This window comes from Littorina saxatilis, unplaced genomic scaffold (genome assembly GCF_037325665.1).
Source record: "Littorina saxatilis isolate snail1 unplaced genomic scaffold, US_GU_Lsax_2.0 scaffold_190, whole genome shotgun sequence".
NCBI lineage: Eukaryota > Metazoa > Mollusca > Gastropoda > Littorinimorpha > Littorinidae > Littorina > Littorina saxatilis.
The window spans coordinates 121,444-147,500 of NW_027127005.1; the positions used below are offsets into that span (position 1 = coordinate 121,444).

The window sequence follows — 26,057 nt, forward strand, 5'->3', positions numbered from 1 at the left end:
GACCGGATCATGAGTAGTAGGAAATGTTGTTGGCCATTCCGAAAAAGACCTCCATGAACAGACGCCCTGTGGTGCGCTCCGCGTACTGACTGACCAGCCGTAGAATGCGATGCTCTTGTCGCTCGTTTTTCTTCCGGCGCTTCTTGCGTTGCTCTCCACAGCGGGCTGCGTGAATTGCCATGTCTGTGTGCGCTTGTTCTCCTTTCAGGAATTTGAGAAAGTCCCAGAGATTGGGATGATCTTTGCCAATGATAGACTGGACTCGGCGATGCTAGCCTTCTAGTGCATTTGTGGTTCTTGGTTCATGTTCAATCGTCCTTTCATTAACGCACCACATGGCTGGGTTGAACACAGGGTTTCTCCAAACGAGGCGAAGTGCCGCTTACCTGAACCTTTCCTGATAAACAGTCAATCCCGGGCCAAATCAAAATAATAACATTGACAAATCTAAACCCCGACACGATCTTCCCCCTTCTTTTCTCTCTCTCTCTCTCTCTCTCTCTCTCTCTCTCTCTCTCTCTCTCTCTCTCTCTCTCTCTCTCTCTCTCTCTCTCTCTCTCTCTCTCTCTCTCTCTCTCTCTCTCTCTCTCTCTCTCTCTCTTGCAGACAGATTTTAAAATAACACAGACAGGCAAAATAACACCGAGAACGACATTCGAGCTTTTATCGCGTCGAGCTTTTGTCGCGTCGAGCATTTGTCCATTCGAGCATTTGTCGTTCGAGCATATGTCGCGTCGAGCTTTTGTCGCGTCGAGCATTTGTCCATTCGAGCATTTGTTGTTCGAGCATATGTCGCGTCGAGCTTTTGTCGCGTCGACCATTTGTCCATTCGAGCATCTGTCGTTCGAGCATATGTCGCGTCGAGCTTTTGTCGCGTCGAGCATTTGTCCATTCGAGCATTTGTCGTTCGAGCATATGTCGCGTCAAGCTTTTGTCGCGTCGAGCATTTGTCCATTCGAGCATTTGTCGTTCGAGATTTTGTCGTTCGAGCTTTTGTCGTTCGAGCTTATGTCGGACACCGGATAGTTTCGAACTTTGGATTTAGTTCCCAACTAGCTTGATAGTCTCCATTCATGCATTCCACTACTGTTCTTGTCAGCTTGAAATGTTTGCAGTTTTTACTCACGAAACAGGTTAGTCTTCTGAAGTCAGTGCAACATCAAAGCTAAAATTTCACACATGAGATGCATTTTGATGATCAGCTCTACCATACCGAAGCAATGCATTTAAACTGGCGCAGATTAATTTTCAAATGATGTTCAAGCAACAGCTAGCTTCCTTATAGACAGAGTGTCTAAGTTACAAAATATAGTCATCTCAGTATCCAACTTCATTACCTCTGTTTCTTTGCTTGCTTAGAAGAACTTCTCAGAGTGTTTGCGGCATTCATCAAACAAGATCATACACATTAAAATATTGTCACTTCCTACTCATTGAATAATGTATTCATTGTATCTAATTATTCATGTTAAAGACCAGCACAAAATTGCAATCATTTAAATATGTCACTGACATAAAGTATTCTACCCGATCTGGAAAAAAGGAAGAAAATCATAAGTGCATGATTCAAATCACTGATGATGTCTTGTAATTCGGTAGTGTTTCCAGTTAATCTTTTCTCTTTACATCTCACAATTCTGTTACTAGTTTATTTTGTAAGTAGAACACCAGGCCAAAACATTGTTGGCTCCTTTTGTATGACATCACACATTTTCACGGATTTGCTTGCTAACTTGCTTGTTTCTTAATTTGTTTAATGATCGCTCCAAATTACATTCCTTCCTTTATCCGGCTGCCACTCTTGTTCTCAACTTTGTCCCTCCCTCTTAGCGGTTTAGAGAGAGAGGGGGGAGAGAGTGAGTGTGTGTGTGTGTGTGTGTTAGTGTGTGCGTATGCCTGTGTGTGAGAGAGAGAGAGAGAGAGAGAGAGAGAGAGACTGAGAGAAAGAAAGAGAGAGAGTTGATCTATTGTCTTGATTCCCTCATTCAATTTTCTTTTGTTGTATAGTGTAGAACTTAGACAGCTTCGTGACATACCTGTGGTGCGGTTTTATGGTCGTTTAACTCTCCATCGGTGAACCATGCAATTATTTCTCTTCAACGATTACTCGGTCTCTACTGACAACTCTAAACTCCACAAAACACGACTTTTTTCAGTTCAGAAATGTCAGTTTCGCTCCCATAAATTGAAACACAAACTTAAATACATCCATACATCATTGTCTGTTACAAAGTTCCAGCTTTGCTTTAAAATGCACAATCAGTATGAGGGACACGGACTTTTTCCCAGTACATACCGACTGAGCCATCACTCAAATCTTCGACGACACTGACTCAGCCTATATGCTGCGTACATCTCCCCGGTCGGGCAGTTTTAGCTCTCGTAATGTGCGGAAGAACTGAGAGAAACATTTGCGTTCTGCCTATGTTTGTCTTGTTTGCTCGCCAAAATAATATTGCATCGATCAACCACTCAAGTTCGCACTGTTACCATGCTCCCAATCCCATGCTGGTTTGTTTACCACTTTCGAAGGTGAAGAGTTCACCGCGCCTGCGCAGTGACGGGGATTCCCCGTGACGTCACTTGAAAGTTATGACCTACTCTTTTTGTTGGTAACTAAGTAGTCTCGACCAAGTTCGCTCTCATGCATTGCAGACTGACTAAATCTGTAGTTACGAACTGCGTAGTTCGAACCTACGTTTAGTTGCTAACTATAATAGTCTCCATTCATGCATTCCACTACGTGGGAAAGTCCACCCGAAATGTTCCACAGGAGAACTGGTTGTGTTTGTATTGTTTATTTTCTCACAGTGATGTTGATGGTTTTTACAGTGCCGTTTTGAAAGAATGTTTTCCGAATTTGGGGCACACTTTTGACTTTTGGTTCGTTTATCTCGTCGAAGTAACATTCGAGTGTTTCTAAATCAAAACCTTCCAACACGGCTGGTGCAGATTAGACCTGCCTGACTGTCTGCGTGCGTGTTAGAGCTGAAGACGAAGCCTCAATCGCCAAAGCGTTACCTATCTGTAGGTCCTGAGCATCGGATGTAGGGCGCTGATACGTGGTGAGATCCGCACGGAACTGTCTATGCAACTTTTCCTAGTCGCAGGTGTAAGGTTCGATCTTTTCTTTGAAATTTCGTCCTCTGTGTACGTTGCAAATCGTTTCGCCATTTTCGGTTTTCGTTGCAGACGACGATAGTGACAGTAGTACCTATGGTTTTGTTTTGACCTTTCGTATTCAGGGTTCTTAATTGAAGCTTGGTAAAGGGACCGTGTCGTGTAAGTGGAAAGTTGAAGCTTTTGAAAACAGAAATTGAATGAAGAAGAAGATGTGGCTTTCAGTTATATAAAGGAGAACGGGGTTGGTGTTATTCTTTTTCCGTCAAACACGAAGTACACAGATAAAACGTGGTTGACTGACCAAGGCCTGTTGGCACACTATTCAGAATGCACAACAAAATGTAACAACACTTTGATACCCATTTTTCTACGTTCGTGATCACTTGAAATGAATACTGAAAACATAAGTGTTTAAGGTAGTGACTGAATGTATGTGAAGATAAACATTTTCAGAAATAAATGCAAGATCAAAATAATTGATTTCGGCATCAAAGCGTGTAACATACATTCTTGCACACGTTTGCTTTAGTAGTGGCAAAGAATGAATGCGTGTGACATCGTTTTGTTTTTCTCAGAAGACCCCAATACCCCCAACCCCTTCCGGCCTCTCCTGCCCCACTCTTCTGCCAACCGTCAAAACTAAAATAGTTTTCTTCCTGGTTTTGAATTATTGTCATGTATGTCACGCTTGCAGGGTTTGGTCCATTCGGGAACGTCCCACTAGTCCGAGGGTTCACTAGTCCGAGGGTTCACTAGTCCGAGGGTTCACTAGTCCGAGGGTTTACTATAGACGCTTGATTTTCCAGTACGTCCCACTAGTCCGAGGGTTCACTAGTCCGAGGGTTCACTAGTCCGAGGGTTCACTAGTCCGAGGGTTCACTAGTCCGAGGGTTTACTATAGACGCTTGATTTTCCAGTACGTCCCACTAGTCCGAGGGTTCACTAGTCCGAGGGTTCACTAGTCCGAGGGTGCACTATAGACGCTTGATTTTTCAGTTATTATACCGCCCCTTAAAAGGCGGTATATAGGTTTCACTGTGTCTGTCTCTGTGTGTGTGTGTGTGTGTGTGTGTGTGTGTGTGTGTGTGTGTGTGTGTGTGTGTGTTTGTGTGTGTGTCTGTCCGCAAATAGATATCCGATGTTTGAGAACCGATTTCAATGAAATTATGTGTGAGGCTGTAGTACAACCCAGGCTCGATCCTCTCCATAATTCAGGTCGGTGGGATAACTAATTGACCCTCACGGGCAAAAGGAAACCCGAGGTGCTATATAATATGACTAAAAACTGTAGGCAATTCGATCACGTAATTGTCCAGTCGGGGCGGTATCCTGTTAAATTTAATATCCTTTCCGGCTTCAGTCAAAATATAAATAACTAAGTTTCTTGGGGGAAATAGTCTGAGATTTCTTCAGTCAAATATAAAACACCACATTATCTTTTTGAATGAAAACAACTCAGTGTTTTTATGAGAATATTCTTCGATTTGGTTCCCACAGTGGTGAAAAAAACACACACGCACGCACACGCACATCCACGCACACATACACACACAAAATAAAAACAAATCAAATTAAATATCCTTTGTTCAAGCGTCTATAGTGAACCCTCGGACTAGTGAACCCTCGGACTAGTGAACCCTCGGACTAGTGGACCCTCGGACTAGTGAACCCTCGGACTAGTGAACCCTCGGACTAGTGGACCCTCGGACTAGTGAACCCTCGGACTAGTGAACCCCTCTCGTCCATTCAGCTCTCATGGTATCAATGCAGTTAGTTTGAACCTCTCATGGTATCAATGCAGTTAGTTTGAACCTCTCATGGTATCAATGCAGTTAGTTTGAACCTCTCATAGTATCAATGCTGTTAGTTTGAACCTCTCATGGTATCAATGCTGTTAGTTTGAACCTCTCATGGTATCAATGCAGTTAGTTTGAACCTCTCATGGTATCAATGCAGTTAGTTTGAACCTCTCATGGTATCAATGCAGTTAGTTTGAACCTCTCATGGTATCAATGCAGTTAGTTTGAACCTCTCATGGTATCAATGCAGTTAGTTTGAACCTCTCATGGTATCAATGCTGTTAGTTTGAACCTCTCATGGTATCAATGCAGTTAGTTTGAACCTCTCATGGTATCAATGCAGTTAGTTTGAACCTCTCATGGTATCAATGCTGTTAGTTTGAACCTCTCATGGTATCAATGCTGTTAGTTTGAACCTCTCATGGTATCAATGCAGTTAGTTTGAACCTCTCATGGTATCAATGCAGTTAGTTTGAACCTCTCATGGTATCAATGCTGTTAGTTTGAACCTCTCATGGTATCAATGCTGTTAGTTTGAACCTCTCATGGTATCAATGCAGTTAGTTTGAACCTCTCATGGTATCAATGCAGTTAGTTTGAACCTCTCATGGTATCAATGCAGTTAGTTTGAACCTCTCATGGTATCAATGCAGTTAGTTTGAACCTCTCATGGTATCAATGCAGTTAGTTTGAACCTCTCATGGTATCAATGCAGTTAGTTTGAATACATGCATTCACAACCTGATATCATTCAAAGCGTTTGATATAACACTCACCTTTTCACCAGTGCTTATTTACACGGTGTGTCAACTGATTCCGTTCATCCACCGGATGTTTCCGTTCATCCGCAGGATGTGTCCGTTCATACAGCCCCATTTTCGTCACTTGCTTCGGGAAAAACGTTGTGGTAAGTCGTGTGGGCAGCGCGCTTGTGTGATATTGAAAGAATAAGGTAGCGAAATGGTTGGGCTATGTGTACGATAAGTACCAAGGTGCTAGTGAATCCTAATAATAACACACGCGGGCCGAACGTGGCAAAATTGCCTGATTTTTTAACATTTTCTTGTTTTTCTCGCTCTGTTATCGAATCTGACCCTTGATTTGCACATGATCACCAAAACCATTGCCTGTTACGACATTTCGCTTGAACAGAAGTTTATAGAAACCCATGGCTTTTGTACAATCACTTGTCTTTTGAAAACATACAGATTCCGTTCACTTACCCCATGTTTCTGTTCGTACAAAAGTGCATGTTTCCCTTCGTACGAAAAGCGTTTCCGTTCATACACATTCGTTAGATCAGAGTGAAACAGGCCCCCACTACAAGTTCTGTGTATTCCAATCGTTTTCAAATAGCACAAAGTACGAATGCGTGTTATATTGGACCTATGTGAACCATAAGACGAATTGAATTTGCAAAAAGCAGTTTTGACGGGAAAATGTGTCCGTTCGTACCACTTTCATCAAATTGTTTCCCTTCGTACCCTTTTCAGTAATGTGTTCAGTGACGGAGCTTTCTGTGTGTTTTGATAAGAACGAAGATTGATTTGTGCAGTTGTGCTTGCTTTGCAGCACTGCAACTAAGACTGAACTAAGTAACATGTACATTTGTATGTTACTCCTATCATGCCATTTGCTTCACCTGTGATAATCATGAGCAGAATTTAGACAAATCAAGAAAAAACATTATCCAGGCTCTATCAGTCCTTTTTACATTTAGTCAAGTTTTGATTTAATGTTTGAACGTAAATGGGGAATCGAAACGAGGATCGTGGTTTATGTGTGTGTGTGTGTGTGTGTGTGTGTGTGTGTGTGTGTGTGTGTGTGTGTGTGTGTGTGTGTGTGTGTGTGTGTGTGTGTGTGTGCGTGTGCGTGCGTGCGTGCGTGCGTGTAGACTGTAGAGCGAAACTACTGGACCGATCTTTATGAAATTTGACATGAGAGTTCCTGGGATTGATATCCCCGGACGTGTTTTTCTTTTTTTCGATAAATATTTTTGATGACGTCATATCCGGCTTTTTGTAAAAGTTGAGGCGGCACTGTCACACCCTCATTTTTCAATCAAATTGATTGAAATTTTGGCCAAGCAATCTTCGACGAAGGCCGGACTTCAGTATTGCATTTCAGATTGGTGGCTTAAAAATTAATTAATTAATGACTTTGGTCATTAAAAATCTGAAAATTGTAAAAAAAAAAAATTTTTATAAAACGATCTAAATTTACGTTTATCTTATTCCTCATCATTTTCTCATTCTAAAAACATATAAATATGTTATATTTGGATTAAAAACAAGCTCTGAAAATTAGAAATATACACATTATTATCAAAATTAAATTGTCGAAATCGAATTAAAAACACTTTCATCTTTCTTATTCCGTGTCGGTTCCTGATTCCAAAAACATATAGATATGATATATTTGGATTAAAAACAAGCTTAGAAAGTTAAAACGAAGATGGTACAGAAAAGCGTGCTATCCTTCTCAGCGCTACTACTACCCCGCTCTTCTTGTCAATTTCACTGCCTTTGTCATGAGCGGTGGACTGACGATGCTACGAGTATACGGTCTTGCTGAAAAATTGCATTGCCTTCAGTTTCATTCTGACAGCTTGACTAAATGTTGTATTTTCGCCTTACGCGACTTGTTTTATAAATGTCTTTGATGACGTCATATCCGACTTTTTGTAAAAGTTGAGGCCGCACTGTCACACCCTCATTTTTTTATCAAATTGATTTTAAAACTTTAGCCAGGCAACCCCCGTACCATGGTATTGCATTTCAGCTTCAAAGCTTAAAAAATGATAAAAAAAAGTTTGGTCATTAAAAATCTGAAAATGCTAAAAGACTGAATGTCTAGGTTTAGCTTGCAGAAAGCATATTTTGAACAGGTTTCACATAAGTTTAGATCTTTAAAATGACATTGTGTTGGGAAACTGGAAGAAGACACACTTATCAAAATGTTTGCTCTTCAGTAAGATTTTAAACAGGGATGGTATTGCACCAGAAAAGCCACAGTCGCGTGTTGTTGCACTCATGAACAACATGCATTATGGGTTATACATAAGTCGAATTAGGGGTATTAATTATATAAAATGCTAATTGCACAAGCTTTCTACCAAAAATCACAAACGTCATGAAAAGCGTACGAAGGGAAACAATTTGATGAAAGTGGTACGAACAGACACATTTTCCCGTCAAAATCAGTACGAACGGACACAAAACTGTTTTTTTGCAAATTCAATTCATCTTATGGTTCACATAGGTCTAATATCACACGCATTCGTACTTTGTGCTATTTCAAGACGATTGGAATACACAGAACTTGTAGTGGGGGCCTGTTTCACTCTGATCTAACGAATGTGTATGAACGGAAACGCTTTTCGTACGAAGGGAAACATGCACTTTTGTACGAACGGAAACATGGGGTATGAACGGAATCTGTATGTTTTCAAAAGACAAGTGATTGTACAAAAGCCATGGGTTTCTATAAACTTCTGTTCAAGCGAAATGTCGTAACAGGCAATGGTTTTGGTGATCATGTGCAAATCAGGGGTCAGATTCGATAACAGAGCGAGAAAAACAAGAAAATGTTAAAAAATCAGGCAATTTTGCCACGTTCGGCCCGCGTGTGTTATTATTAGGATTCACTAGCACCTTGGTACTTATCGTACACATAGCCCAACCATTTCGCTACCTTATTCTTTCAATATTACACAAGCGCGCTGCCCACACGACTTACAACAACGTTTTTCCCGAAGCAAGTGACAAAAATGGGGCTGTATGAACGGACACATCCTGCGGATGAACGGAAACATCCGGTGGATGAACGGAATCAGTTGACACACCGTGATTTAACACCGATACTGTTTTCCTCAAGTAAAGAGGAAAGATTTTAAAATGTCATACTGACATTCATCTTGTTGACGTCCTAGTCTCTATAATTTCAGCTAGATGTTTCTGTTCTGTCCATTCAACCGTTAACCTGTATCCTTATACAATGAAACAGCGTTTGCTCGTTGTCTCTGTCTCTCTCTCTGTCTCTCTCTCTCTGTCTCTCTCTTTGTCTTTGTCTCTCTCTCTCTATCTCTCTCTCTCTCTCTCTCTCTCTCTCTCTCTCTCTCTCTCTCTCTCTCTCTGGTGCACCCATTGCACACCGGTTGGACCGTACATAAGGTAACGTTAAATTATGGTTGTGCAACGTATGTGGGAGTATCACTTATAACCTCAGGATGTCTCTTATCCTGTTGCGTAACGAAAGCAGACAGAGTATCAGTGCGGCAAAACGAAAACAAAGATCGGGAACTTACAGGACTACCGCGGCCATGCTTGCAAGCTTGGATAGTTCTTTCTTTCTCATTTGATCCGAGTTTTATCTGTCTCATTAAATGCCATTTTTGTACCCACTACACACATAATTTTCCTAATTATTGATTCCTGAAAACAAGTTATTTTCGTTTCTACTTTTGGTTTTACTGATTCAACATGGCGTCGCGGCAAAAAAAAGCCTGCTTCGGCCGATGAGCAAAGAAACTTTGATCGAACAAGTATGGTGTTACAGGGGGAAAGACCCGCAAAGTGAACTTAGTTGCCAAACCCCGAAGTGTGACGACGGACTCACTTTGCTGCAACTGTCCACCCAGCAGCAAACATATGAGTTGACACTGGCAGTGACACGTCCGAGGTGAAACACTGAAAGGTAATGGTCACTTCTGAAGGTCTTTGTTTATGACTAAACGACAGTAGAATCACATAATGCACGAAGGAATGGAACATGTACATGGAATAAGATTTTGCGTCTACTAAGACACATTCGTAAAACTGGAACCAACATCCTGACTGCTTGCTGTGCAGTCTAGGAAGTGTTCTTTTTAAGAAATGCATTCAGATATTAAAAACAAATTGAGAAATGCCCACTGAACAGAAACAGCCAGGCTCCTAATTTGTGGTATGAATCCAGGTTGAGAGAGATCAGCTGAACTAGGATTTTACATGGAACAAGATCATCCCTCCATTTGCATACATACCAGAAATGAACATACAGTGTGCTTGATGTGGTGATCAAGTGACATTTTGCTATGAATTTGTTTTAGCAACTAGTAGCTTCTTCAGCGTTAATTCATTAAACAATTACTCTTATTCTTAGCACATAGAACACATTGTTATTGCAATGTAAGACCTTATAACATAATTTAACTATAACAAAATAACACATGATGAGATTCTAAATATGTTTTGTTTACTTGCACTCTGCAGGTCTCAGTTATTACCAAGCCCTGCCTCATTCTTCCCGCAACAGTAACATGGTGCTGTTATAGAACAGAAGTAAGTCTTTTGATCATTTCGAAAATACACTAGCAATAGATTGTGAGTGCAACTGGTAATGAGAATATTTTACCACAAAAGGCTAAAGTACAAATAACAGATTTATTATGTTGGAAAAAGAAGTTCGCCAGAGCAAGTGATTAGTGTACCAGTTAGCTAGGGTGGATGTACATGTATTATATAATACACGTGTGCACGTTAAAGATCCCAGGATTGACAAAAGGGTCTTTCCTGGCAAAATTGTATAGGCGTAGATACAAATGTCCACCAAAATACCCGTGTGACCTGGAATAATAGGCCGTGAAAGGTGGATGCAGCGCCTAAAGGCAGTCGATCTACTGGCCGATGTGAATGCGTGATATATTGTGTAAAAAATTCCATCTCACACGGCATTAATAGGTAACATGCGCCTTGAGTCGCCTTGTGTGGTGAGATACGTGCGCGATATAAATCCTCGTAAAGAAATAAATAAATAAATAAATGAATATAATTACAATTTACAGTCAGCATAGAATGTTGAGGCCAGTCTTGAATTGTTCTCGCCTTGTGAATTCAACGGCAAATCAGATGGCATGAAAAAATCAATGGTATATTATGCTCTGCATTGGGTGAACCATCTCCAGTCATTCTGAGTGACACATCTCTTTAAAAAAAACATGCCAGTATCCAGGCTACATGGGGATGGAAAATGACCCTGTAAATTTCAACCTCTGATTGTGCCTTTGTGTAGCAGGATTGGATATGGATCTTCAAAAGCCGTAGTTCATTTGTTTGTATCATGTATGATGGTATAAGTTAATACTATTACAGTATTAGTCAATTTCAAATAGGAGAGTTATTTTCAGAGCTTTCTAACTTCAAACCCTGTCTGCCCCGTGGAATCTAGTTTGTAATTTAAAGGGTATTTTGACTTTGACTCAGTTTCTTTCTTGCAAGTTCATTCTTTTCTCATTCTAGGTACTAAACTACTACTGATGACTGCCTGCATCAGGGTTATAATTCATGAAGAAGTCAAAATGCACATATAACAGTTTACAATTTAAAGGCCCACTTGCCTTGTCACTATAGTGTGGGTCACTGTCTCAGATATATATGGCAATGCCTCAACATGGAATCCCTCATCTTGGCTACATACCAAAAAATAAAATATATATTCAGTGACTGCTTGCTGACCTGTGGTGAGTTAACTTAAAATGTGGGATGAAATATTTTCACAAACATTCAAGCTGATCTATGTTGGTATGCGTCCAAGTAGAGGGATGATCTTATCCCAAGTAAAACTGTGAAGCAAAATGTTTTTACGTGTATAGTAAAGTAAGCCTTTAACGAGCAAGTATGTCTATTGCACTGGGTGTTTTATTATTATTATATCATTTTTCTTTCAGGTAGTCTCTCTTTAAACTGACTTTCTACACCATGGTGTCTCTGGCAGTGTTATATTGGCAGAACTTCCAGAAGACAGTTGGAACTGGATATCCTCATTTAAATGGTAGGCATGTTTTGGGCGTTTGTGTTGCTATGGTGTATGTGTGTGTGTGTGTGTGTGTCTGTGTTAAGGCCATGTCAGACGCACAATACAAAACAGTGTTTCCCATGTGACATCCCCCAAAATGCGTTTCAGAAAACACTGTTTTGTGATTTTGCATCGTGTTTTGGGTTTTAGAGCATGCTCTAAAATCTGAAAACACGTTTTGGTAGTCAGCCAATGAACGCGGACGATCAACTCACGTGACTCGGTTTCCGGCACCACGGAGATAGAAAACAAATGGCAGACTCAGATGTGGTACCGATTCAGGGTAGTATCGGACCCATGAATCCTAACTAGAGTCTATGGATCCTGTCACGATTGAAGAGAGGCAATACTATCAGTGGGCGCTGCCAGCTGTGTTGTTTACAAACCCAAACACAGCGCGGTAGCTGGACGGGTCAAGCTGACACTGACCGTATCAGTGGACACTGACCGTATCAGTGGGCACTGCCAGCCGTGTTGTTTACAAACTCAAACACAGGGCAATAGCTGGACGGGTCAAGCTGACACTGACCGATATTTCTGTGAAAACACGCACCGCGCTTCATCTGTGTGTTTCGCGTGTGACATCCCCTCTTTAAAAACATGTGTTTCCCCCACGTTTTGAGATGTAATGGTGTTTTTTGTCGAAAACAGGGTTTTGTGCTATATCCCCGCCCCATTTTAATGAATTAGTACAGGTAGCTTTTACAGCATTTATTCATAACACAATCGCATTTGCCGCAGAGAGCAACCACACCATTCATTTTGGGTTTGTGAGCAAGTTAAGAGATCATGTCTTATCCCATTTTAAAGCCTGACCAGATCTGAGACGGTGAGCCAAATTGTTTTCATGAGAAGGAATGTGCCTTTTAGTGAAATCTATTACTTTACAAAACATATTTTAAGAAATGAAATGTGTTACAAGTAACAGCCATAGGAGTGATAGCCTGTAGGTGGAATAATACTCTTCAATTGCCTAGAAATGATTATCTGGTTAAGAATGACCTCTTCAAGAAATGCAAAGCATGTTGATGTTTGTGACGATTAGTTACTCTTTATCACGTTTGGTCGCTGATTTTGCTGTCCGTGTCCGTGTTGGGTAGGTGTGCGTCCATGATGTCATTGCTATTGAAAGCTAATCTGTACTGTAAAGTAAATGTACCCGTACATGGCAGTTGTCTGGTCAAACCGGGGGCCAGCCATGTCTGGGACTGATGTATCCTCAGGCACTCGACACAGGTGGGCGGGGCCAGTGGTTAGGGTGTGATTCCCTGCTTTACACCACCACAAAGTGTTGTATCAGTAGACAAGACTGAGCAGAACTTCTGCCCCCCCACCCCCAACCCCCACCCCCTCACTAATTGACCACTCAGTGCCATGTGCCTGTGGCTGTATCATAAACATTTTATGACAATAGTTGTTACCTCCTTAGAACATATCTTGTGATGCTCCTCAGTGTTTGATGTATGCTAACTGGTATACTTATGACATAGTGTTCATATGAAAGTTTTATGTGTTGCAGCTCATCCAGATCACAGGTACACAAAGGAGCTGGTTCCACTGAAAACATAGGCACATGGAACTGCTTATGGACTACTTTAGAAAGTGTGCGGTTACAACCAAAACTCTCCAGTCAGGAAGGTCTGCGGAAGGGTGCTTGTTCTGTTTCCTCAGACAGGCTTTTCAAGACTGGGTAGGTTAAACCACATGATTGGGCTTTAGTTATGAATACACTTCAAAGTTCACTCTATTTCATTATCTGGTACAAGTTCTCTTGCATGTCATATATTTATGCATTGTTTTATAAATACATAAAGATGCATTGTGGCAAGGCAAAGTCAAAGTGACCCCCCGCGGGTTAGAGGGAAGAATTTACCCGATGCTCCCCAGCATGTCGTAAGAGGCGACTAACGGATTCTGTTTCTCCTTTTACCCTTGTTAAGTGTTTCTTGTATAGAATATAGTGAATGTTTGTACAGATTTTAGTCAAGCAGTATGTAAGAAATGTTAAGTCCTTTGTACTGGAAACTGGGTGGGTGGCCGAGTGGTAACGCACTTGGGCTCGGAAGCGAGAGGCTGCGAGTTCGACCCTGGGTCAGGGCGTTAGCAATTTTCTCCCCCCTTTCCTAACCTAGGTGGTGGGTTCAAGTGCTAGTCTTTCGGATGAGACGAAAAACCGACGTCCCTTCGTGTACACTACATTGGGGTGTGCACGTTAAAGATCCCACGATTGACATAAGGGTCTTTCCTGGCAAAATTGTATAGGCATAGATAAAAAATGTCCACCAAAATACCCGTGTGACTTGGAATAATAGGCCGTGAAAAGTAGGATATGCGCCGAAATGGCTGCGATCTGCTGGTCGATGTGAATGCGTGATGTATTGTGTAAAAAATTCCATCTCACACGGCATAAATAGATCCGAGTCTGGAGATACGCGCGCGATATAAGACTTCATATAACATAACATAACATGCATTCTCCCAGAAATTATCGATTTAAACCAGGATTATCAGTTGATTGTTTCAATTTTTCTACAGACGGTTCTGTGATTGCAAAAGACACAGACAGGTTGACAGAAGTCACGTTACAGACGTCAATCCCCTTCGTCAATCCCCGCGACAAGGCAAATCCTCAATTTTTACGTGCAAAACGAAGTGAAATTGACAAGCCGGTAAAGCGCAGTAGTTTCTATTGCGCTAAGCAGGAAAGTACGCTTTTCTGTATTCTTTTAAATTTTCTGAGCTTGTTTTTGTATCCAAACATAACATAACTATATGTTTTTGGAATCAGGAAACAATAGAGATGAAAGATGAAAATATATTTGGATCGATGACTTACATTTCATTTTTATTGTACAAAAAGTCGGGTATGACGCCATCAAGGACATTTATGAAAAAATGGAAATAAAGTCTGGGGATATCATACTCAGAAACCCTTATGTAAAGTTTCATGAAGATCGGTCAAGTAGTTTTCTCACTTGACTAAATGTAAAAAGGACTGATATAGCCTGGATAATGTTTTTCTTGATTTGTCTAAATTCTGCTCATGATTATCACAGGTGAAGCAAATGGCATGATAGAAGTAAATACAAATGTTCAGTCTTAGTTGCAGTGCTGCAAAGCAAGCAAAACTGCATAAATCAATCTTCGTTCTTATCAAAACACCCAGAAAGCTCCGTCACCGAACACATTACTGAAAAGCGTACGAACGGAAACAAGTTGATGAAAATAGTACGAACGGACACATTTTGTCGTCAAAATCAGTACGAACGGACAAAAAACTGTTTTTTTGCAAATTCAATTCATCTTATGGTTCACATAGGTCCAATATCACACGCATTCGTACATTGTGCTATCTGACAACCATTGGAACACACAGAACTTGTAGTGGGGGCCTGTTTCGCTCTGATCTAACGAATGTGTATGAACGGAAACGCTGTTCGTGCGAACGGAAACATGCACTTTTGTACAAACGGAAACATGGTGTATGAACGGAATCTGCATGTTTACAAAAGACAAGTGATTGTTCAAAAGCCATGGGTTTATATAAACTTCTGTTAAAGCGAAATGTTGTAACAGGCAATGGTTTTGGTGATCATGTGCAAATCAGGGGTCAGATTCGATAACAGAGCGAGAAAAACAAGAAAATGTCAAAATAAATCAGGCATATTTGCCACGATCGGCCCGCGTGTGTTATCATGAGGATTACCGTACTTTCCGGGTCATAAGGCGCGACTTTTTTCCTCGAGTTCGACCCCTGCGTCTTGTATAACGAAGCGCCTAATCCGTGTATGAAATACGAAAAAAATCAAAGAGACCGCTTGAGTACCAGTCAAACAACTTGTGATAATGCATGTTTCAGCTACTAGGTACTGCCCTAGCCTGCCTTTGATCTGGCCGCACACACAGATTTCCACTCTGTTAAACTCGGTCACTGACCGGTCACTGACCCCGATGCAGGAAGTGTTTCCTCTCTCAGATATGACAGGGGAACCACCTCTCATGGCAAAAACTGGGTCATTGACCCCTGGGAAGAAGGTCGTGTCTTTTAACAAGGCCACCCAGCTATCACAATGCCTTTGATCTGGCCGCACACACAGAGCACACATATTTTCACTCAGTTAAAGTCGGTCACTGACCGGTCACTGACCCCGATGCAGGAAGTGTTTCCTCTCTCAGATATGACAGGGGAACCACCTCTCATTGCAAAAACTGGGTCATTTTGGTGCGCCCTATCGGCCCCCTGCGTCCAATAGGTGACTGGATTACAATTTTTTTTTAAAAGAAGGGGGTGCGTCTTAGATAACGAAGCGCCTTGTCACCCGGAAAGTACGGTACTAGCACCTTGGTACTTATCGTACACATAGCCCAACCATTTCGCTACCTCATTCTTTCAATATCACACAAGCGCGCTGCCCACACAACTTACCACAACGTTTTTCCCCAAGCAAGTGACGAAAATGAGGCTGTATGAACGGAAACATCCTGCGGATGAACGGAAACATCCGGTGGATGAACGGAATCAATTGACACACCGTGGTGTTGTGAAGATATCAAGTGACGATATGATAACAATGGATAATAGCATTTTAAATTTTAAATAAGCTCCTGCGGTTACAAATCTACTTTTTCATCTCAATGAGAGACCCAAAATATCACTTTCAAAGGCTAAATTTCAAAAGCATCTGCGAGGCAAGATCACACAGACACATAGTTATACACACACAGCAGTATACATTCACAAAATAAAATGTATACAATAAAGAAACAAAAACTGATTGGAATTCAATAATGTAACTTGTTTAATCAAGTGAAAGCACATTAACAAAGTCTAGAAACGCATGAACACACTCACATATCTATTGACAAACAGAAAATGAAAATCACTGGTAACAGTCCACGGAGACGCATATATATGTCATGGAATTATTTCGGAGGGAAATGTTCATCTACCATCGATGCAGAAAGGGCAAGTAAATTGTTCAGTCAAGGCACACTAGAACGAGAAAAAATGTGTTGTATTTGATTGATCTGCTGTTGGGAGATGCAATGAATACTTTTTTTTTTTTTTTTTTTTTTTTTTTTTTTTTTTTTGTATTTGCCAAGCACATCATTGTGGGGCTTTTAATCAGTAACATGCATCCGTCTACAATGTATCATCATTCATCCTTCAACATGTATCATAAATGGCAAGTATAAATATATATATACAACATTAAGACATAACAGACAGACGAGAGAGAGAGAGAGATAGAGAGAGAGAGAGAGAGAGAGAGAGAAAGAGAAAGGAGAGGGAGGAAGAAAGAGATAGATAGAGAGAGAGGCGGGGGGTGGGGGTGGGTAATGATGGTGGTGGTATCATTTATAATGTATCCTTTTTTTTTTTTCTTTTTCTTTTTTCTAATTATCAAACGTTCCATGAACAAACTTCACCTCGTCTCGACTTATACAGTACTCACAATCTTCTAATGTACATTTCATTTTCCAATATACTATTCAAATCGTATCTGTCACCATACTTATATTTACTAATACACATTTTTGCAATCAAAATAATGTGATTAATTACCTTATTATTTTGGCATATATTATTAGGTTGATAACCAAACAAGACATCGTGTTCTGAGAGGTGCACATTTAATCCTGTATTTCTAAAAATATAATGGACAACATTTTCCCAAAAGCTCGTCAACTTCTCACACTGCCAAAAAAAGTGTTCAACATAATCAATGTGTTTACAAAATGTACATAATTTTGTTTCTCTAATTTTCATTTTATTTAATAATATATTCGTGGGATAAATATTATGTAAAATTTTCCATTGTAACAATCTCAATCTTTCTTCTTTTGTACATTCGCTTGCTAACAGCCAATAATTGTGATCTAGTTTAACCTGATATTTATGTAACCAAAATGTAACAGCGCAAGGCTCGCTCGCTTTAGACTGGACTATCAGCATGCGAAACTTTCTCGCGGAAGGGTTAGTGATCACAGGGTTCCGCGTGTCAAGGTCATTATTGTGTTCGCCTGCTCGCGGGCTGGCTGTGTTTTTGCGAAGTGCAAGCGCTCGCACAGCAGTCTTCATTGCGCCGTACTAAAAAAATCTAAAGGGACTGTATCCTATCTTTGTGCACAGCTGGTTAAAAGGAATCATATCTCCGTTATCCCAAATATCTTTCACCGTATCTAAGTGTGCTTCTATCCATTTTTTAAAATATAAGCTTTTATTTTTATACATCACATTTATATTGTTCCATAAACATTGATCACCAAAGCGATCTTCTCTCTCATAAATCAATGCTTTATTATGGATCCATTTTAAGAGAACTTCTTTCCAAAAGTTTGATCGAATGCATTCAATACCTTGAAACAGTTTTAGTGGTGTTGTGGCTTTAAAACAAAGTAAATTTCTTCCCAATACCTGATAAAGACTTAATGGAATCGTTGTCCACGGTTCATATTTTCGTTGTTGAAGTTTTGCTGCCCATGTGAGTAAAAAAGAAGTCTGCATATCGTGGACGTTTATCATGTTAATACCACCTTCTTCCACCACATTACACAATACATTTCGTTTAACTTTTTCAAAGGCTTTTGTATTTGAATACTTCCTTTTCCAGAGAAATCTGAACAAAATAGTATTCAACTTATCGAGAACTTTAACAGGGGCAAGGAGCGCCTGCATAGCGTAAACAAATTGTGAAACTAAGAAGGACTTAATAATACACAATTTGCCGCTTATACTTAAATTCCTTCTTGACCATCTGCAAATGATTTGTTCAACTTTTTCAAGTCTTTTGGACCAATTTTCCATAATTTCAGAGGCCGGGATGTCATTTTTAAAAATAATTCCCATGATTTTAACCTGGGTATTCCATTTAATATCGCAATATTTCTCTTGACAGTTTTTACGCGATCCCAACCACATTGCTTCCGTTTTACTTTTATTTAATTTTAAGCGAGATATATTGGAGAAATCATCAATGATTTCCAAAACCGTTTCCATGTCGTTTTTATCTTGAAGTAAAACAGTTATATCATCGGCGTACATAGCCAGTTTCAGGATACGCGATGTTTGTTCTGCAAAATCTACATCTGGTAAGGCAAATCCTTTAATATTGGGGTGACTTCGGATTTTGATTGCTAATAATTCTACAGCAAGCACGAAGGCCAAAGGTGAGAGGGGACATCCCTGACGGATTCCGGAATTCACACTTATTTCTTCCGAAATCCAGCCCATATAATTTATGCAGCTCGTGGTGTTTGTCATTAGAACTTTAATCCATTTCACAAATTTTTCGCCAAAACCAAATTTTTTAAAGGACCAGACCACATAGTCTTTTGAGATGGAATCGTAGGCTCGGGCGTAGTCAAGGGCAAGTAATATACCGGGTTGATTTCTTTCATTTGCGTAGTTAATGACATCATCGATTAATCTAATCAAGTTACTTGCCTTTCTTCCCTTAATAAATCCTGTCTGATCTTCCGACACGAGGTCAGAAATAACACCAGATAAGCGCTGCGATAAACATTTTGCCAGCATTTTATAATCTGTATTGGTTACAGATATAGGTCTCCAATTCTTAAGGCTATCTCTCGGCAAATCTTTACCCTTTTGAATCAACGTGATAACTGCTCTTTTCTGAGTATCTGACAATTCACCGACTCTAAATGCATTTTGAAGGGAATTAACCACCATAATTTTTACTTTAGGCCAAAAAAATTTCATGAAACTTGTAGTCAATCCGTCTAAACCTGGTGACGAACCATTTTTTAATAGATACAGCGCCCTGCCGATTTCTAACACGGTAAAATCAGTTTCCAAACCATATTTGTGTTCGTCATTTAACTGAGGAATATTTAAATTAAGAACTTTACTTTCAGCATCCTCCTCAACAAAATTCCCATTTTTATCAAACACGTTATTGTAAAATCTCACTTGCTCCTGTAAAATACCTTTTTGCGTCGTTATCTGAGAGCCATTTCCATCAATTAATCTGTCCATAAATTTTAAATTAGCTTTCACTTTTTCCATATTTAGAAAATATTTTGTATTCTTTTCACCTTCTTCGTGAAAAATGCAATGAATACTTTTACCATCTCCATTATTGGCATAGCGTCTTGTGAGATGCTATGGATACTTTCACCATCATTGGCATAGCGTCTCGTGAGATGCTATGCATACTTTCACCATCATTGGCATAGCGTCTCGTGAGATGCTATGGATACTTTCACCATCATTGGCATAGCGTCTTGTGAGATGCTATGAATACTTTCACCATCACCATCATTGGCATAGCATCTCGTGAGATGCTATGGATACTTTCACCATCATTGGCATAGCGTCTTGTGAGATGCTATGGATACTTTCACCATCATTGGCATAGCGTCTTGTAAGATGCTATGGATACTTTCACCATCATTGGCATAGCGTCTCGTGAGATGCTATGGATACTTTCACCATCACTGGCATAGCGTCCCGTGAGATGACGCTGGATGCGCCTTGTGTCAGTGTGTGGATGCGCTGCAGCGCCTTACGTGACTAAAGACCCCATCCTCGTATCACAGTCAGCTGCAGACAGGACATGTGAAGCTGGAGGGCTGGCAGAACGGGGAAAGCAGGAGTTCGGTTTTTGCGGTCCCTTGGTTTAAACAATTAATTCAGAAAATTACAGATAACAATGCCGCATACAATCAAATTAATAGATGGAGCACAACAAGCAAAGCTGATAAGCGTGCTCTTAAAAGCAAAATAATACTTGATTAGGCGGACGATACGGGGATCTGTAGAAGGGGAAGGGAATGAGAAAAAAATACTAAAAAAATAACAAGCGAAATACATCTATAAAAGCTACAACATCAAGACAGTATAAGACTAACAACATACAAGTTAACACTCGCATGCGGTCCATTTTCTCTGCAACTTTAATAATAATAATAATAATGGACATTTGCTATAGCGCATAATCATATATATGCTCAATGCGCTTTACAATAACTAGAATTAACATAACTAATAATAAAACCATACACAATGAACAAGACCCACAATCTACATAACATAGCATACTCAGCATACTCCATGCAAGCAAACACAAAAGCTTAACACACTCCAAGCACGCAAGACCAAGCAAACAGGGTAAAGACAAAACAAAGTCATACAAGCAAAACCATACAAGCAAAATTAATACCGAACTCCATGCAAACAATACTCAAAACTCAAAAGAAAAAGCCATATATATACATACAAATTCAAAACACTCCATGCACGCAGGGGGGGGGGGGGGGGTATCATGTGTATGCAAGTGAAAAAAGATGCGTTTTCAGGCCTGTGCGGAAAGAGCCAGAGGAGGCAGAGTGACGAAGAGTGACAGGGAGAGAGTTCCAGACGAGAGGAGCAGAAACAGAAAAAGAGCGCTCACCAAAAGATTTAGTGTTGACTCTCGGAGTGGAAAGGATAGAGGTGTCTGCTGAGGAGCGGAGTGTCCTGCCCGGTGTGTATGTCTGAGTCATGTCTGTGAGGTATGCGGGTCCTGTCTGTGTGAGTGCACCATAGGATAGGCATGCGATTTTATATTTGATGCGTGACTCTATTGGAAGCCAGTGCAGTGCTTGGAGATGAGGGGAAATGTGTTCGGACTTGCGGACTCTGAGGACCAGGCGTGCAGCACTTTGTGGTGCCTGCTCTTGTCAGCCTGTTTTATGCCCTTTAATCCTTTGATATTACACAGGCAAGAGGATAACAGTACCCAATATTGACGGACTGTGTGGTGATATCTTCTGCTATGGTCTGTTGAGACAGTGATATCAAAATTGAGACCGGAGGTCGAGATTTTGATATCACTGTCGAAACAGACCAATAGCAGAATATATCATCACACAGTCAGTCAATGTTAGATATATTGCTAATTCTCTGGACATTTTGTATTTACTGTAAAGAAATTACAAAAGTATTTGTCTCAGTTGTGGCTGTTCCATACCCCTCCCTCTGATTATCATTTCTTTTTGTTCACTCTTTTCTTGTACTTTTCAGTATTTTGAGATGTTTTTCCTTTCAAAAAGTCTTTCGTCACTTGCTCAACTAAATGTTGGGATAATTACATTTTCATATATATTTGTTTGTTTTTAAATGTAGGTGTTTTTGTTTTTGAAGTGGGGAAGCAATAAAGAGGTCGTCGATATCAAAACTGATATCGACGGAAATGTCGTCGATATCACTTTTGCACTGAGCTCAGTTTTGCCCAATTGACCAATGGAAATCCACGTAACATATGAAATAGCAATATTACCCAATATTGACGGACTGTGTGATGATATCTTCTGCTATGGTCTGTTGAGACAGTGATATCAAAATCGAGACCGGAGGTTGAGATTTTGATATCACTGTCGAAACAGACCAATAGCAGAAGATATCATCACACAGTCAGTCAATGTTAGATATATTGCTAATTCTCTGGACATGTTGTATTTACTGTAAAGAAATTACAAAAGTATTTGTCTCAGTTTTGGCTGTTCCATATCCCTCCCTCTGATTATTATTTCTTTTTGTTCACTCTTTTCTTGTAATTTTCAGTATTTCCTAATGTCTTTTCTTTCAAAAAGTCTTTAGTCACTTGCTCAACTAAATTCTGGGATCATTACATTTTCATATATATTTGTTTGTTTTTAAATGTAGGTGTTTTTGTTTTTGAAGTGGGGAAGCAATAAAGAGGTCGTCGATATCAAAACTGATATCGACGGAAATGTCGTCGATATCACTTTTGCACTGAGCTCAGTTTTGCCCAATTGACCAATGGAAATCCTCGTAACATATGAAATAACGTATTAAGAAATATGAATGAAACTGTACAGTGAAAATATCAACAGCTAGACGTAGTATCAAAGCGTTGTTCTGATTGGGAAACTGTTTACTATACTATATCTCTTTAGGAATCATAACATACAACACAAATGTCATAATAAAATACAAAATACAAGCGGAGCTATATAAGTTATATTATGCGATGTAGTATAGCTAGGTATGGATCTGCTGCAATGTCTCGATCTCCTGTCAGAGATAATGGCAGACACTCACAGTGGAATTCATGTTGGATTAGTGTTCTCTATGCTGCCTGGGTGCATTAGTTATCACATCTGTAGTGGGCCAAGTGAGCTGATTATTACTTGCTTATGATCTCAAATCACAGCCTCGTAGAATCGGTCTTCACAACCTTGCAGACTGCAATGAATGCTGAGCAAAGGTCTTGAGGTTTCCATGTTCAGCGTTGAGGAGCATTGGCATACACGCTCATCCCTCGGACGCGGTTCTGTACCACTTCGTAACAGTAGCGGTACTGCGTCTGCGGACACAAACAAGTTTTTACATTTAGTCAAGTTATGACTAAATGTTTTAACATCGAGGGGGGAATCGAGACGAGGGTCGTGGTGTATGTGTGTGTGTATGTGTGTGTGTGTGTGTGTGTGTGCGTGCGTGTAGAGCGATTCAGACCAAACTACTGGACCGATCTTTATGCAATTTGACATGAGAGTTCCTGGGTATGATATCTTCATACGTTTTTTTCATTTTTTTGATACATGTCTTTGATGACGTCATATCCGGCTTTTCGTGAAAGTTGAGGCGGCACTGTCACGCCCTCATTTTTCAACCAAATTGGTTGAAATTTTGGTCAAGTATTGTTCGACGAAGCCCGGACTTCGGTATTGCATTTCAGCGTGGTGGCTTAAAAATTAATTAATGACTTTGGTCATCAAAAATCTGAAAATTGTAAAACAAATATTTCTTTTATAAAACGATCCAAATTTATGTTCATCTTATTCTCCATCACTTGCTGATTCCAAAAACATATAAATATGTTATATTTGGATTAAAAACAAGCTCTGAAAATTAAATATATAAAAATTATTATCAAAACTAAATTGTCGAAATCAATTTAAAAACACTTTCATCTTATTCCTTGTCGGTTCCTGATTCCAAAAACATATAGATATGATATGTTTGGATTAAAAACACGCTCAGAAAGTTAAAACGAAGAGAGGTACAGAAAAGCGTCCTATCGTTCTCAGCGCAACTACTACCCCGCTCTTCTTGTCAATTTCACTGACTTTGCCGTGAGCGGTGGACTGACGATGTTACGAGTATACGGTCTTGCTGCGTTGCATTGCGTTTAGTTTCATTCTGTGAGTTCGACAGCTACTTGACTAAATGTTGTATTTTTCGCCTTACGCGACTTGTTTTTTATTAAACAAACCTATAAAATGGCAATATAATAGTCCAAATACTAGAATGACACTAATATAACAATTTCATGGGTAACATTTTATATTTGTCAGGTCGGACAATATCCATCAAAACAGAGGTAAAAAAACAAGACAAGTATCAAGATATTTAAATTGATACTTTCAAAGTCTAATAGGACCGTTACAGCTAGCCTAGCAGTAGTAGGAGTAAGACAAGAATCACGCCAGGAAATGGCAAGCAATTCCGCTAACCCCTTTAAAAACACAACGAATGTGAAGCGAATTGGCCGTGGGTTTAGAAACAGACAAACACAGAGAAGGGACCACTGTGTGACAAATGGCAAACATAAAAATATAAACAGGAAGACATCGTAAATGTATGGAAAGGTTTTGTTGGGGGAAACACACACACACACACACACATACACACATACACACAGACACACACACACACACACACTCAAACATACACATACACAAGCTAGCTGTATACTTACAGCAGACGACAGAGCCTTTGGTGTGACGCTCTGCACGTGTCTGACAGTCATGTACACGTCAACCTCACGGTCATACGTCATACGGTTGATGATGTCACACAGGGCACAGAACAGTCCGCTTTTCTCAACTCCATCACTGCACAGCAACGTTCGTTTCAAATTATTTCAGTAAAAAGGCACACTTGTTTGACTGTTTCCTACACCATCAACATTGAACGCACCCAACAGATTGCGCAAATGAAAATGCGTGTGCCTATGTCAAAAATCGAGGTTTATCTTTGTCCTGGATTCAGAAATGCACACAAAAAAACAAAATACAAAACAACAACAACAACAACAACAACAACAACAACAACAACAACCAACATAACAATTTAACAGAAGGCAACGTTACGCATTTGTCTGCTAGTTTAACACCGCCATGGGCAAACAGCAACAAACAAACAACATATACCCCCCCCCCCCCCCCCCTCTTCTCCCAAGTCCTTTTCCCCTCCTAAACAAACAATAACAACAACGACAACGCACGCACGCAACAACAACAACAAAGCACACAACAACAACAACAACAACAACAACAACAACAACAACAACACACGCAACAACAACAACAACAAACAACATGGGCGAGATAACGGAAGGTACAGTTTCGCATTTGTCTGCTAGTTTAAATAGCATATAACAAATAGACAACCCCCAGCCCCCCTCCCTCCAGTCCTCTTCCCATCTGAAGCAACAAAAACGCACGCAACAGCAGCAGCAGCAAAAACAACAACAACAATTACATCAACAACAACAACAACAACGCAACAACAACATCAACAACAACTAGTCTCTACACCTGAAACGATGATAAAACATCAAGTATTAAAAACAAATTGTCCGACCTGCACTGCACCAGCAGGCGGTCGGTGTTGATGTTCTGCAAGGTGACCAGGGTGTCAATCAGATGCAGGATGTCGGAGGTGCTTCCCCCCACCTTCCCTGTCCACCCCTTGTAGTGCAGCAGTTCCACCGCTCGGGCAGTTTTTACTCCCTGGCCAGATAAGGAAATACACATTAGTCAATATTCAATATTAAATGTGCAGTGCAACTTTATTATCTGAATGTGAGCCGCAAAGAAATGTATCTTTTGGCTCGTATACAGAAAATAGATAAAAATGTCCACCAAAATACCCGTGTGACTTGGAATAATAGGCCGTGAAAAGTAGGATATGCGCCGAAATGGCTGCGATCTGCTGGCCGATGTGAATGCGTGATGTATTGTGTAAAAAATTCCATCTCATACGGCATAAATAAATCCCTGCGCCTTGAATATGTGCGCGATATAAATTGCATAAACAAAAATTATAAAAAAAATTATTAAAAAAATCCCTGCGCTTAGAATTGTACCCACGGAATACGCGCGATATAAGCCTCATATTGATTGATTGATTGACAAGGAGGGAGGGGTTATTTTCACCCTAACAATTAGCAGAAAATAGTGAATTTTGAAGAAAATGCCAATCGCGTGTTATCATTCAGAGAAAACAGTGTCAAACAGTACGGAGAAGAGAGAGACGGAGACAATGAC

At 40.2% G+C, this 26,057-nt stretch overlaps 1 protein-coding gene across 1 annotated transcript in view; it reads right to left on the reverse strand.

The window, feature by feature from the left end:
• Window positions 1-21,432: 21,432 nt before the first annotated feature.
• Window positions 21,433-26,057, reverse strand: part of LOC138955465 (receptor-type tyrosine-protein phosphatase epsilon-like) — a 30,395-nt gene continuing 25,770 nt past the window's right edge. Inside the window, exons 22-24 of the mRNA XM_070327068.1 lie at window positions 25,372-25,520; window positions 24,485-24,620; window positions 21,433-23,089 (exon numbers count right to left, since the gene is read on the reverse strand). Coding sequence (XP_070183169.1) covers window positions 23,009-23,089; window positions 24,485-24,620; window positions 25,372-25,520 — 366 coding nt within the window. The 3' untranslated portion in view covers window positions 21,433-23,008. The remainder of the gene's footprint in view (window positions 23,090-24,484; window positions 24,621-25,371; window positions 25,521-26,057) is intronic.